A 13,860-nucleotide genomic window follows, 5' to 3' on the forward strand; every position below is an offset into this window, starting at 1 on the left:
TTACTCACTCACAGTAACCCGGTTATAAAAAAAAATTTAAAAGTGTTACCGTATTTTCTTGCATGGCATTTCAAACAAATAATCGAACCGTGCCACACGCTTCTGGTTGATATGATAAGGCTTCATGTAATTACACTCACTAGATTTAGAATACCAGTGCGCTTTGCACTGCGGTTTAGTGCAGTCTATTCTTCAACGTAAATATTGACAATTTACCTCACAATTTTATTTACTTCACAAAGATGCTACATCACTCTCACTCAATCCCTCAACTTGACCATGAGTGGCGCTCCTGCTGGACCTGCAGGGACAGGGAAGACAGAGACAACGAAGGACTTGGGCCGTGCACTTGGCATCCCTGTTTACGTGTTCAACTGCTCCGAGCAGATGGACTACAAGTCGATTGGAAACATATACAAGGGATTGGTACAAACTGGAGCTTGGGGATGCTTTGACGAGTTCAATCGAATTGCTGTCGAAGTTCTCTCGGTCGTCGCAGTGCAGGTAATCTTGTATAAGAGTAATAAAATGAGCAGTGAACGTAAACGATTACATCCTTCATAAAGCTGGTGAAAAAATTGTCAAAAAATCCCCAAATTTTTGAAGAATTTTCCATGATAAAACCACAAGTTTGATGTTTTCAAGCTTTTTGTGTAACATAATTTTTGAAATGTTTACTTTCTTTCCCATAGTGAAGTCGGTTCACCGTATTCGATGTCCATCCGCATGTTTGTCAAGGACTTTAGAATTTAAGAGATGAAAACTTTTTCGTAAACTTTTAATTGATCCTTGACAGATTTCAATTGTTAAACCTGATAATGGTTGAGGATAATATCGGTCATCTTTTTTTATATCTTTAATTGTTTGTGGATCTTTATTGTATCACTTTGGAAACTATTTATCTATCATTTGTCGGATATAGATTGTCCAAAACTTTAGCTTCCCAGAAAACTTAAAAACAATGTAACAAATTTTTCTTCCACTGAAAACCCAAGCAATTATAGTCAGTTACAAACATGTAAGTTAGAGATCGGTTTTTAATGTGGTATTGCTAGCAATATGCAGCATATAATAGCCTAATAGATACAGTAACTGTACTGCAGCAACTACAGGTAGGCTACTACTTTAAAGAAAAAAACAATTAATGTTGTTTTTGTCAATTGAAGGTGAAAATGATACAAGATGCTCTGAGGAACAAGAAAGAACAATTCATGTTCTTGGGAGACAACATCACTCTTGTTCCCAGCGTGGGAATATTCATCACTATGAATCCGGGTTATGCCGGAAGAACAGAGTTGCCAGAAAATCTGAAAGCGCTCTTCAGGTAACCGTGGCGTGTACCACTTATGCTCCAATCTGAATGATAACAATTGATCCGAACGAGGAAAGTTTTTAACGACTTATGACATAAAAATGATTGCTATTTGAATTTTGGACATATCGTTTACTTATTTATTAATAATACTATTTGATCTTGTCTTTCTATTACAATCGTGCTCAAAAATCTGTTAAATCCACCTGTTAAAATTTGGGATTTTTACATTAAGCTAGAAAAATTATCTCAAATGCAATGCCGGCATAGATTAAAGACGATAAGATATGGAAACCTGTCTACACCCGTGTGTACGACCATATTTAAAGCTTTCTGAAGTAGTGATATTTTTCCACTCACAGACCATGCGCAATGGTAGTTCCTGACATCGCCATGATATGTGAGATCATGCTGGTATCAGAGGGATTTACTGAAGCAAAACTCCTGGCAAGAAAGTTCATCACTTTGTACGATCTTTGCAAAGAGCTCTGTTCCAAGCAGGTAATTTGAGCTTTCTTCTACATTTTTGCAGACGCTTTTTTAAGATCTTTGCATATTCGATAAAAATGAAGTAGGCTACTGTGCATTTCTAGACTGCAAATCAACCATTTTTTATGTGCAAAAAGGCGTTGATTTGCTGTCCGGGTTGTCATCGCAATTTCTATTCCCTATATGGACGAGTGGAAAGAAGTATTCACCACACTAAGCGTGATCTGTTCGGTACCAAACGCACACACCTACATTTGTGTCTTGGCAAATCACTGAATGATATAACTGCTGGACACAAAAGTTGTAATTCCATTCACTTGTATCTAGCCTTCGACCACCGGCTAATACATGACTAAAAACTTAATTGTGGAGCAAAACGTAATTATGTTCTTGCTTAACTGACTTTAAAGTCCTAAACATAAAGTTATTTTAAAACGATTAGTTTGAATGAAATCTCTTGGCAAAATCAAATTGCGATTAATAGAATTTATTTGACTTTCAAATTGATACAGACCGATTAGGAAATTATTTCGGATATTTATTCTTGTTTCCTAATATGAGATTACTAACGTCTCTATTCTGTTTATATTTGGTCAGTATCACTACGATTGGGGATTGCGTGCTGTGAAGAGTGTCTTAGTGGTTGCCGGAGCGTTGAAGAGAGCGGACAGGCACCGACCTGAAGAACAGGTCTTGATGCGAGCTCTCCGGGACTTTAATCTTCCGAAGATCGTCACTGAAGATGTCCCAATATTCATGGGCCTGATTGGTAAAAATCAAATTTTGTGCATTTCACACCGACTTGCTTCGTTTATCTATGAATATTCGACCTTCTGAACAATCGCGATTTTTGTTGCAGGCGATTTGTTTCCATCACTGAACGTGCCCAGAAAGCGTGACGAAGCATTCGAAAAGCGCGTCAAGAAATCGATTGTCGCAATGAAACTGCAACCAGAAGAAAACTTTATCCTCAAAGTGCGTGGGCAGCCTACATCTTATCGGCAAACATTTATTATACGAATCTTTATCCTCGGACTAAGAAAGCTTCTTTGAAAGCTTAATCCTTCTTTGAGAGCATTTTCGCATACTTGTGGAGGACTTGTGTGAGTGAATTATTCCATCCATAGGTTCCACTGAACGGAGAGCTGTCCTTGAAATGCGTTGCTCAAGCGCACACTCCGAGAGTCGAACCAGCGCCACTTAATCTTGCAGTTTTTCGTTTGTGAAGTCAGGCGCTTAACCGACTAAGCCATCAGGGTGGACTATGCATCGCATTAATTTGTCATGTGTATATTGCAGGTCGTGCAGCTGGAAGAGTTGCTGGCGGTTCGTCATTCTGTTTTTGTTATTGGAAACGCCGGCACTGGAAAGTCCAAAATTCTTCGCACCCTTCATGAAACGCACAAGAGCGCCAACCGGCGGCCAGTCTGGAACGACTTAAATCCAAAAGCGCTGACAACCGATGAATTGTTCGGTTTCATCCATCCTGCCACTCGAGAATGGAAAGATGGTAAAGCAGTTGATAATAATGGTGGTGCTGCAAGCACAGTAGTGCTTTTTCACCTTGTTGTTTAAAGTTTCTTTTCATTTAAAGTCATAACACGTAATGGCTTGGCTGCAATCATGCAGCAACATGTTTTATAACAAAATGTTGGTTCTAAATTAGCATCAATAAAATATCTTCATTATTGGCCAATTTTCAGCTATTTAGGTAATTAGGTCATACAGTGAAAATGTAATGTTGACTGGGATGGTGTAAGGCAAACGAACTAAAAGATGACAAGAACGAAATAAATAGTGTGCCGAAATTATTAATAAATACAAAAGACAGAACAAAATAGAGGGGGTTGACAAGGGAGGTCAGACCTGATCAAGCATGATCAAACCAGACAGCAGTCTACAAACAACGTCTGCAGATGTTGAATCAGTGTAAAAAACGACTGATTTGCTGTCTGGAAATCTGTTGAAGAAGAAGGTCATAAGTGCACAACGCGGTCATAGCTAATAAAGTTTCTCTAGTTTTTACCCCATTTCACAAATCGGTGGCCAGTCGATTGGTCGACAGACATTTGGTCGACAGTCATTTGGTCGACAGACATTTGGTCGACAGGACATTTGGGTTAGGATTAGGGTTAGGTTAGGGTTAGTTAACCCTTTAGGTTAACTAGGGTTAGTTAACCGGTTAGTTAACCCTAACCCTAAAATGAATCGTTCTGTCGACCAAATGTCCTGTCGACCAAATGTCTTGTCGACCAAATGTCTGTCGACCAAACGTCCTGTCAACCAAATGTCTGTCGACCAAATGTCCTGTCGACCAAATGTTTTGTCGACCAAATGTCTGTCGACCAAACGTCCTGTCGACCAAATGTCTGTCGACCAAATGTCTGTCGACCAAATGACTGTCGACCAAATGTCTGTCGACCAATTGACCGGGTACCCACAAATCAGTCGTTTTTACTGTTTATTTATCGTCTGAAAACGTTGAATCAATGCAAGGTAATTGGGTCATAGAAAATGAAATTACTACTGCGGTTAAGGCGGCCGTAAAAAATGAAATTACTAACAAGTTCTTTCCCCATTCAGTAAATCAGTCGGTTTTGACATTGATTGATGTCACATACATCAACATCTGCAGACGTTGAGTCAATGCAAAAAACGATTGATTTACTAGCTTGAACTTGTTTTCCAGGGCTTTTCTCCAGCACAATGCGCGACCAATCGAACGTAACCCACGACGGACCAAAGTGGATCGTTCTGGATGGCGACATAGATCCAATGTGGATTGAATCTCTCAACACAGTCATGGATGACAACAAGGTGCCAACATACTTTCACTTAGTCTAATAGTGGGTTTACAAATTAATGTTTTTGAGGTTACTTTTGTAGAAAGAACTTGTTTTAGCTGTTCGGTTTGTTGGTTTAGTTCTAACGTTTCTTGCCATATTTTCAAGTGGAATGATTTAAAAAAAAGGAAGAGTAGCCTATAGAACGATTTCGAAAGATCACTATTGTAACTAAAAACCTTACCTTTTTATTCATGAAAAAGTTCTACGGTTTTATATTTAAAATTTCAAAGACGAGAACGTCGGTTTCACACCAGTCGTGATTAGGACATGAACTTCAAAGGCGACTTTCTGTCCTTTAAATCTACAACGACGCATTAGTCTAGTACAACAAATGAAACCAAGCCTCATCACATAGATTAGATGCCATGCTTTGATCTATGCATACGGGACAGCGTATGTAAAATAAGCTGAGATGCGAAATGCACATTGATTGTAAGAATCTCTATCCTCGGACTAGGGAAGCTTTTTTGAGAGCTTCATAATGGCAGTTTCGCATAGAGGCATGAACCACTAACGCAGGCTCGATCACCGAGACTGGCAAAATGAAATTTCCACTTGTTGCTGTCTAGTGTCTATGTAGCCGTCGAATGGAGAGCTTTCTTTGAAGTGCGTCACACAAGCGCGCTCCCTGAGAGTCGAACCAGCGCACCTTGATTTTGCACTTTTTTATTCACAAACTCGAAAGCTTAACGAACTGAACTACCAGGGTGGATGATTTTCAGTGCAGGAATGTTACAGATGCTGACACTTGCGAGCAATGAGAGGATCCCACTGACAAACTCCATGAGGTTGCTGTTTGAAATATACCACTTGAAGTCAGCGACGCCAGCCACAGTGTCCAGAGCTGGGATCCTTTACGTTAATTCCCAGGACCTTGGCTGGAACCCGTAAGTTGTCTCCAAATTACATCAAAATTTTTTCATTAACAATTTTGTGAAGTTCATCTTTTTTAAAAATTTTAAAGCTGATATTGCTAGGCTATGAATTCGTGGCACTGTCAAGCTGCTTTGCTTCATTTGTTTTCCAATGTACACGCAAGCTCCAAGTCCAATAAGACGTTCAATGTTTATCTTCTATATAAAGTCCTTCTCGTATAGCAGCCTACCATATCGATTTGAGTTATTGCGTTAGTGCAAAACGAGCATAAATTCAGCCAGAAAACCAGTTATTTTTAACATTGATTCTGTTGACTTTACTATTTCAAAAAAAACTGAATTACTGATTGAGTAGACTCTTGCAACACGAGCCCATCTCTTCCACTTGGCCCACGTTTATTCTGGCCGTATTTTCCTAACTTTGGAATTATTTTTTTTAATTTTTTTTTTTTTCACTATAAAACCAACCACCATGATTTATTTTTTAGACCTGTAACCAGTTGGATTGATACTCGTAAGATTCAATCAGAGCGCGCAAACCTCACGATTCTCTTTGATAAATACGTCCCTTCCTGCCTGGAAGCTATGAAATTACATTTCAAAACAATAACTCCAATACCCGACAGCACCATGGTCCAGGTAATCGGTTTCGTTTCGTGGTAAACACTGTGCAGTTCTACATGAATTATTTCTTCAGCTTAACCTGATGTAACTCAGACAACAAACTCCATCACTTTTATATTGATTTAACGTCTGCAGACGTTGAAGCAATGTAAAAACGACCCATCTTGCTATCTAGGTTTTTCATTAAAAGTGAGTTTATAAGCTTATTATTCGTAAAAGGTTATTTTTCAAGCGCTCACTTCTTTACACAGACGCTCTGCTATCTTCTGGAGTGCTTGCTTACGCCGGAAGCTGTACCTTCGGACTCGCAAAGGGAACTCTACGAGCTCTACTTTGTCTTTGCTGCTGTCTGGGCGTTTGGTGGCGCCACCCTTCACGATCACGTGAGAAGATCAACAGTTTTTAATGCAACTAGTTTATAATTTTTTTAGTTCTTAGGAGCAAAATAGTTGGAACGCATGGTTAATCTAATCAAAAAATCAAGAGCCCAAAATGTAGATACTCAACTCATGTTCAGCAAACTTTTCGAAAACTACACTGTCTTCATCTTCAGTGGTATAAATGTCTACATGTTCTACATTTCCAGTTCTAAAACGAAACAAGCTGTCGTAGCTCATATATTTATATAGGTCTATTTGTGATAGCAATTATGAGTAATTTGCCAAATAGATTTTCTGTGCTGTTGCTATGTGAAGCGCACAGGACCTTGGTTTTTGTTAAGGGATGTGGTGCTTTAAAAATCCTATAGGCTACAAAGAAAACTGACAGTAGCCTAAACATAAACGACATTGTTGTAGTTTATACGCTTTTGGCGGTTAAAATCAGTTGATGTCTTGTTACAACCTGTACTCGCCATCCTGGATACATGACTTCTGTGCAGCAGGTACGTCTAAGGCGAGAAAGTATTTTTGAAGCGCTACAAACAGCATAAGTTTATCGGAATGTGAACTGTATATTGGCAACTGATAACGGAATGAAGAGTTACCTTAGATTTTTACTTTTTTCGGTTGGCAAAATGCACATGCTGCGATACCCATAAATTTTCAGCCTTGTAGTCTACTACGGGAATAACTAAGTACAATATTATGGTCTTTTCTGAAAAAACTTGAATCCTAGACTAATGAGATGCCTTGGTTTCAGATGACAGATTACAGACTGGAATTCAGTCGCTGGTGGGTCAAAGAGTTTAAGCAAGTCAAGTTTCCTTCAACTGGGACAGTGTTCGATTTTTGCATTGATAGAGCAACAAAGAAATTTGTGCCATGGACGGAAAGGGTTCCCACGTTTGAGATGGACCCTGAGCTGCCATTACAAGTAAGCATATAAAACAAATTTTAAATTATTTGTAAATTAAACGATGATCACTTTGCATGGCTCCTAGTATATTAGTCGCTATAGCATCACTGATAATAGAAAGATTTTTTCCTTAAATAGACTTTTATTGCCGATTGAAAATTTTTTCATGAGAACAGGTTTTCAAGGAGATTTTTGTGTTTTCTGTTAGTAAGTTTTTTTTTTAAACTCCTTCAGTAGAAGATCCGGCTTTCAGGTGGTCTCAAACAAATTTTCATCAGCAAAGTGTTTCTCGTCATTTGAGTGCAGCATTGGTATTGGCGATGCCTCAACCGCTAAAGAACTGGCATTGGCAGGTGTAAAACTTTGATGAGACACTGGGGGTATTTCATGGGGAGCACAAGCTGCAAATGCGGACAGGAGCAAACGATGCAACATCTACTCGAATGCCCTGACCTAAAAGCAAGGTTCTCTGCACAGGATTTGGCCGAGTTCAACGATACAGCAAGAGCTTGCGTGATGCTCTGGGCTACGGCCGTGTGACACACGATGAAGAACCTGAGTGCAACAAGAATTGACAACAATAGACACAATTCGTGCTACAATCGGCTGCCGAAATACATTTTGTTAATTGGATAGTCGGAGTGGCTAGCGTGGAGGCTACTCCGATATGGCTTGCGAAACGTCCTGTATTCCTCGATGTAATAGTCTGCACTAAGCCTATTGCTGACAGCCAAATTTCCCTTTTCCTATTTTTCATTAGCAAGTTAAACATTTATTAGTGTGATAACCTTCATCTTGGGACTGAGAAAGCCTTTTGTGAGTTTAATCCTGGCAGTTCCACATACTCGTACAGCCTTTTACCAAAGCAAGCAAATTTTTAACTGGTTGTGTTTGTTTTCAGTCTATCCTTGTCCACACTGCGGAGACAACTCGGATCCGATACTTCGTTGATTTGCTTCTGGAAAAGGAACGTCCAGTGATGTTGGTTGGAAACGCCGGGTGTGGAAAATCTCTTCTCGTTTCCGACACTCTCAAGAAACTGGAGGACAATTACGTCATCGCTAATGTCCCCTTCAATTACTACACAACACCAGCAATGCTGCAACGTAAGTTTGTCGGCAATGAACGTAAAATACACGTATTGTAGATCCTTTTGCGTCTGATAAACCACTCATAAAAAGTACATATTGATAATTTTTTTGTCTTCAGTTCTATTGTTGCTTCACTGAGGAGAAAACAATACAGCACATTAGACTTCAAACAGAAGTACACCAGAACTAGAAACTTTTTGTTGTTTAGGCCTTCTTGAAAAACATTTGGAGAAAAAAGCCGGCCGCAATTATGGTCCAGTTGGTACAAAGAAGATCGTTTACTTCCTTGACGACCTTAACATGCCAGAAGTGGACACATATGGCACAGTTGGGCCGCACACATTGATCAGGCAACATATGGACTACGGGCACTGGTAACTTTTACTTTTTCACGTGTACTTTCAAATTTAGGCTACAAGTCGTTGTTTTAATCAGTTACCAATGTACGTACCATAACCTTACAGGTACGACCGCAGCAAATTGACCCTCAAAGACATCCACAGCACGCAGTACGTGTCCTGTATGAACCCAACTGCTGGAAGTTTCACTATCAATCCACGACTGCAGGTTAGTATACTGTTGAATAAAACACTAACACATTTTTTTTAAATAACAGGTAACTGAAACTGCTTTTCCCATGTGTGGTTATTATCTGGAAAGGCCATTCACTCGGCCAATAACGTTTTCATTTTGACATCAGTATATGTGTAAACTACGTAAAAGTAACGTTTATTGATTGGTCAAATTAGTTGCCTGATAAACAATCAGTTCATTTGTTGAAATGGGAAGCCAATTTTTTTAGCAGTTGGTTTATAGCTTACAACCATAACTTGCAATGCAAACAAATTTATTTTGAAGCGAGTCAGCCCTATTATAAAACAGCAAAAAAATCTTTTCATAACTGCGAGATTGCGAGATCATCTTCAGTTAAACTCTTTCCCACCTTCATGGTTTTGATTATTGATAATTATGTTGTCAGCTTGACTAAAGATGGAATCGATTTTTTGCTGTTTCAGATTGAACAGAGGTACCTGAAAACAATTTTAATTGTCTTGCAAGACATGTAACCGCGTAGTTGATATCAAGCATTATCATTATAGGATTGACACCTGTCAGAAAATATATATTTCTTTTCTTCTTGATCCATAACTTGTGTTTACTTTCAACAGAGGCATTTCTGTGTGTTTGCTGTCAATTTCCCATCCTCTGAAGCCTTGCAGAGCATTTACCAAAGCATACTATCCTGGCATTTCGCTGGAGGCTCTGGTAAGTTCAATTCATCTGCTTGCATTTTTGTGTTTGACTGTGTTTTTTCAGCACTATTTGTTCACTACTCTTGCTTGCTCCGCAATCAGTGGCGTAGCCAAGGGGGGGGGGGTTTTGGGGGTTACAACCCCCCCCCCCCTTTAGCACGCGTGTGACGTCACGATATTGAGAATGCTGCTTTCAGTCTCTTTATGCTTGAGAATGATGCTTTCAGTCTAAAAAAAATATTGCTTAACTACAAAACTGCATTAAAACAGCGAGTTTTGCCAATACCAAACATTTAAACATTTCAGCCAGGAATTAGCAACAAGAAAACACAGAGACATAGCTTTATTTCCGAAAAATGCCGAAGAAAACATGATCTTATCTTTTTGCTATGCCGCCGGACAGCACCATTTTACAGGAATATTCATATCTACATTTTTGTTGAAAATGCTCTCAGAATGCACCAAATTCAAAGTAATTTTTCAAAATTTTCTGGGGGAGGCCCCCCAGACCCCCGCCGCTGCGTTGTCAAAACCCCCCCCCCTTTCAAAATTCCTGGCTAGGCTACTGTCCGCAATGATATAATTTTCATAACATAATTTTGCATTTGAAAAGCAAACTTTCACACAATACCAGAAAGCCGTCCGTGAAACATCCACAATCCACATGTCTTTCATACCACATACGGGTGCAAGTCGTGGTAGTCGAAGATGACGTGTTGGATCATTTCTTCTACTTGGCATTTTCACGAGACAATGTCAAAGATGGGATACCCCAGCGGTAAACATTGGTCTGCAATCTTTCTGAAAACTGCCATCAGAACTAGACTTTACTTGACCGACGTGGGTCAAGCTCAGCTGCAAAACAGGACTATCCAGCTATCTAGGAATGCAACGTGGAAGAACGAAATTACGGTCATGTCCCTTTGTGTCCCATTTTCACGACATAGATGGGATGCATAGTGGACTATAGCCTTGCTGGATGAAGCGAGACTGCGGCGCTGGTTCAATTCTCGGGGTATGCGCTTGAACAACGCATTTCAATGACGGCTGTTCGTGTTTATTCAGCGGCACCCAGTGGATGGAATAGTTCATTGACAACAAGATTTCAAAAACCATCGGAAACTTTGCTCTATTAGTCTCGGTGCCCATGTCAGTTGTTTAAAGCCTTTACAAGTATGCAAAACTGCTAGGATCAAGCTATCAAAGAAGCTTTCTCTGTTCCAGGATGAAGATTTTCCGCGATCACAATCACTTGCTCTAAATTTTCATGCAAAAGAAAAATTTGTCTCATACAAAAAAGTGCTATGTCTGGTATGAAATCTTCCACAGAATGCGCAAGTTAACATTAATTTGCTCACTACTCTCCTCACTGGTACAATGAGGTTTGATGAGTGCCGGTTGGTAATTTGTTGACTTAGGCTTAGGCAACAAGGATGCGCTGCAGGTAGAGCAGGGTACACTCTGTCTGTATAATTTATCGTTGGCAACCGACAAGACCTCATTTGCATTTCACGTCGGTGTGTAGCTTTTATATGAACGTTCACGTACGATTTCGACAGCATTCGAACGGCGATGAATATCATTTTAACTTGTTTTTGGCTTAAGTATTGGCTGTATTGTCTTTATAGCCTATCAGAATAAATCTTTTACTGTTACTGCAGTTTATTTGATTTCGAATATAAGCTGAGCCTTGTTTATCAAATCGTGTTAGAGCTCAAACTGGCGAGCCGGTCAGATCCGTGGCACATTGCCATAGGAAGCCCACCTGAGCTAGGCTTGGCTCAAACATCTAGCTGTCTTTTTACCATGACCCTTTCATGAAGCTGGTTGGATCAAAAACGAACATTCAAAGAGTTTTCAATAGGGTATAGCTACTGCGAATAAATAAAGTTCTGCAACTTTGATAAAACATGCGGTGAAAGATGACTAGTTCTCATAGGCTAGCCATTGGTCGACATTGCCTGCATGCGAGAGTGGGAGCTCCTGATGTTGGGTTGCTCAGCGAAGGAAAGTCGACTCTTGTGTTCTGCCAGAAAACAACTTAGGCTTGTGGTACCGAAATAAAGCAAAATCTCGAAAACGGCTTCAACTGTTTCCTGCCACACACAGAACGTATTACAGTACTTTAGAGCGTTGCTGCGCATTGGCATAAATTAATGTGTCCAACACAGTACTCGGTCAGGAAACACGCATTTCTCCGATAGCTGAAATACTCTCAAAACAAAACCAAATGATATTAAGGAAACACGTAATCTCCGGTAGATTAAAACCGGATATCTCAATGTATCGTGTACCTAACTATGAGGTTAATAACAACTGGTGTGCGGATTTAAATTGCACGATTTGGCCTAATAATCACAAATAATGTTAAAGTCTTAGTTTGAAAAACTAAGCAATGTTTGATGTAGGAACAGTTTCAAAATATGATTTCATTCAAAATATTGGCACGACTACACCGTATTTTTTTTTAAATCGGTCATTACAACCGATAGCCTACAGGGAAAGGTTATCACATTTGGTTGATAGGCTACTGTAATCTTATATGGTTCTGGTATTGTAAAGGGAAATCCCGAGCTAAAGGTGACTTAGGCTACCGTATTTATTCGTGTATAAGTCGCAAAATGTTGGGGTGCGACTTATACACAAGGTTCTGAACTTCTGACAAACGAATACTACAGATCGCGCGTTAGCGCTGCTATTAAGCGTTTGTATTTTGCGTGCGAGCATTTCCAACAATCTCGATGGGAGTGAAGATGATTATCTGTGGGATCACCAGGATGATGATGAGGATGAAGAAGAAAGTAACGAAGAAGACATCCCACCTTCATGGGATGCAGATGAAGAAATGCCCCAAGAACAATGGGACAAACTATTTGGCATCAGTGAAAATGAAAACGAGTTTGAAGGCTTTTAAAATTTTGATTGTTGTTTTTCAATGAAATTTGCTAAAAAAAAAATTTGTACCAATATTTGAGCCAAATTTTGGGGTGCGACTTATACACGGATAAATACGGTATTTAACAACAACTAACTAAACTTATTACCATACTGAAGTGAGCAGCTGTACCGGATGTTGCAACACGCTTAAAAAGCTTCACAGTTTAAAATCAGTTGTGATAAAATTTGCAGCGTACTTTAGACCCAAGCTGTAAGCCGAGGGCCGTATTTTGCACGCCTCTGTTCCAAGAAAACGAAAATAATTCTGACTAAATGATTTGATAAATTAAAGTACAATAATAATAGCGCTTTTATTTGCACCTATGGCGATAACACACAAAACACTACGCTCACAGATGCGATACAACAGACAGCAGGAAGCAGCGAAGTGACATATAATAGGCCTACAGTATTAGGGTTGTTGTAGTGGGCCTATCATAGGACGCTATTTTCTTATCTTTCATCATTTTCAACCTATAGTAGCCCACTGCTGAGCGAAGGCCTTACCTTTTCTTGTCAATCCAGTTGATCGTGTGTTTTTGTATAGCTTACCAGTTTGATAAAGAATATGAAACAACAATCTCGCCTCTCCATCTCGTTTTTAACTTTCCTCGTTAGCCGAATGTGCAACTTATTTTTATTTATCACTTCCACATTACGCTAAATATGACGTTCAACGTCGACCTTCACTCCTGTATGACGATTGTGATCTAGCGGTTTTGATATAATAAGGGCGTCATACTCCTATATTTATTATAATATTTGTAGCCTATGTCAAAAGGAAAAGATATATTATAATAATTGTAGCCTCTGTAAAAAGCCAAAACTTTTCAGCTTGAAGTGTTAAAATCACACGTTTTTAATGAGCGTCAGAAATTGAGTTGCGTGAAGTAGATTATGATTGTACAATGATGTTCTTCATCCAATTTCTAACACTCAATGCACGTAGGTGTAGTAATCCTATGTCATTAACTTTGAAAAAATAACCTGTGCTGGCCACCCAATCTTGGAAGAGACGATCGCTACAAGTGACAAGCCGTATTCCGCTTGAACACTTTGTTTGACAACTAATTCACGTTAGCCTTCTCCTAAAGTCGTGGTGTGCGCTGTTGTAACTTATTCTTTAATCATCTGTTA

General features: G+C 39.4%; 1 protein-coding gene across 1 annotated transcript in view; it reads left to right on the top strand.

Moving 5' to 3' along the window:
* Positions 1 to 13,860, top strand: part of LOC145779263 (dynein beta chain, ciliary-like) — a 78,407-nt gene that overhangs the window by 27,605 nt on the left and 36,942 nt on the right. Inside the window, exons 39-53 of the mRNA XM_082590802.1 lie at positions 243 to 504; positions 1,167 to 1,324; positions 1,675 to 1,813; positions 2,399 to 2,570; positions 2,661 to 2,776; positions 3,101 to 3,311; positions 4,491 to 4,618; positions 5,386 to 5,534; positions 6,011 to 6,161; positions 6,398 to 6,529; positions 7,287 to 7,460; positions 8,344 to 8,548; positions 8,742 to 8,907; positions 8,998 to 9,100; positions 9,703 to 9,799. Of these exons, the coding sequence (XP_082446928.1) occupies positions 243 to 504; positions 1,167 to 1,324; positions 1,675 to 1,813; positions 2,399 to 2,570; positions 2,661 to 2,776; positions 3,101 to 3,311; positions 4,491 to 4,618; positions 5,386 to 5,534; positions 6,011 to 6,161; positions 6,398 to 6,529; positions 7,287 to 7,460; positions 8,344 to 8,548; positions 8,742 to 8,907; positions 8,998 to 9,100; positions 9,703 to 9,799 (2,363 nt within the window). The remainder of the gene's footprint in view (positions 1 to 242; positions 505 to 1,166; positions 1,325 to 1,674; positions 1,814 to 2,398; positions 2,571 to 2,660; positions 2,777 to 3,100; positions 3,312 to 4,490; positions 4,619 to 5,385; positions 5,535 to 6,010; positions 6,162 to 6,397; positions 6,530 to 7,286; positions 7,461 to 8,343; positions 8,549 to 8,741; positions 8,908 to 8,997; positions 9,101 to 9,702; positions 9,800 to 13,860) is intronic.

This window comes from Aplidium turbinatum, chromosome 11 (genome assembly GCF_918807975.1).
Source record: "Aplidium turbinatum chromosome 11, kaAplTurb1.1, whole genome shotgun sequence".
NCBI classification, from domain to species: domain Eukaryota; kingdom Metazoa; phylum Chordata; class Ascidiacea; order Aplousobranchia; family Polyclinidae; genus Aplidium; species Aplidium turbinatum.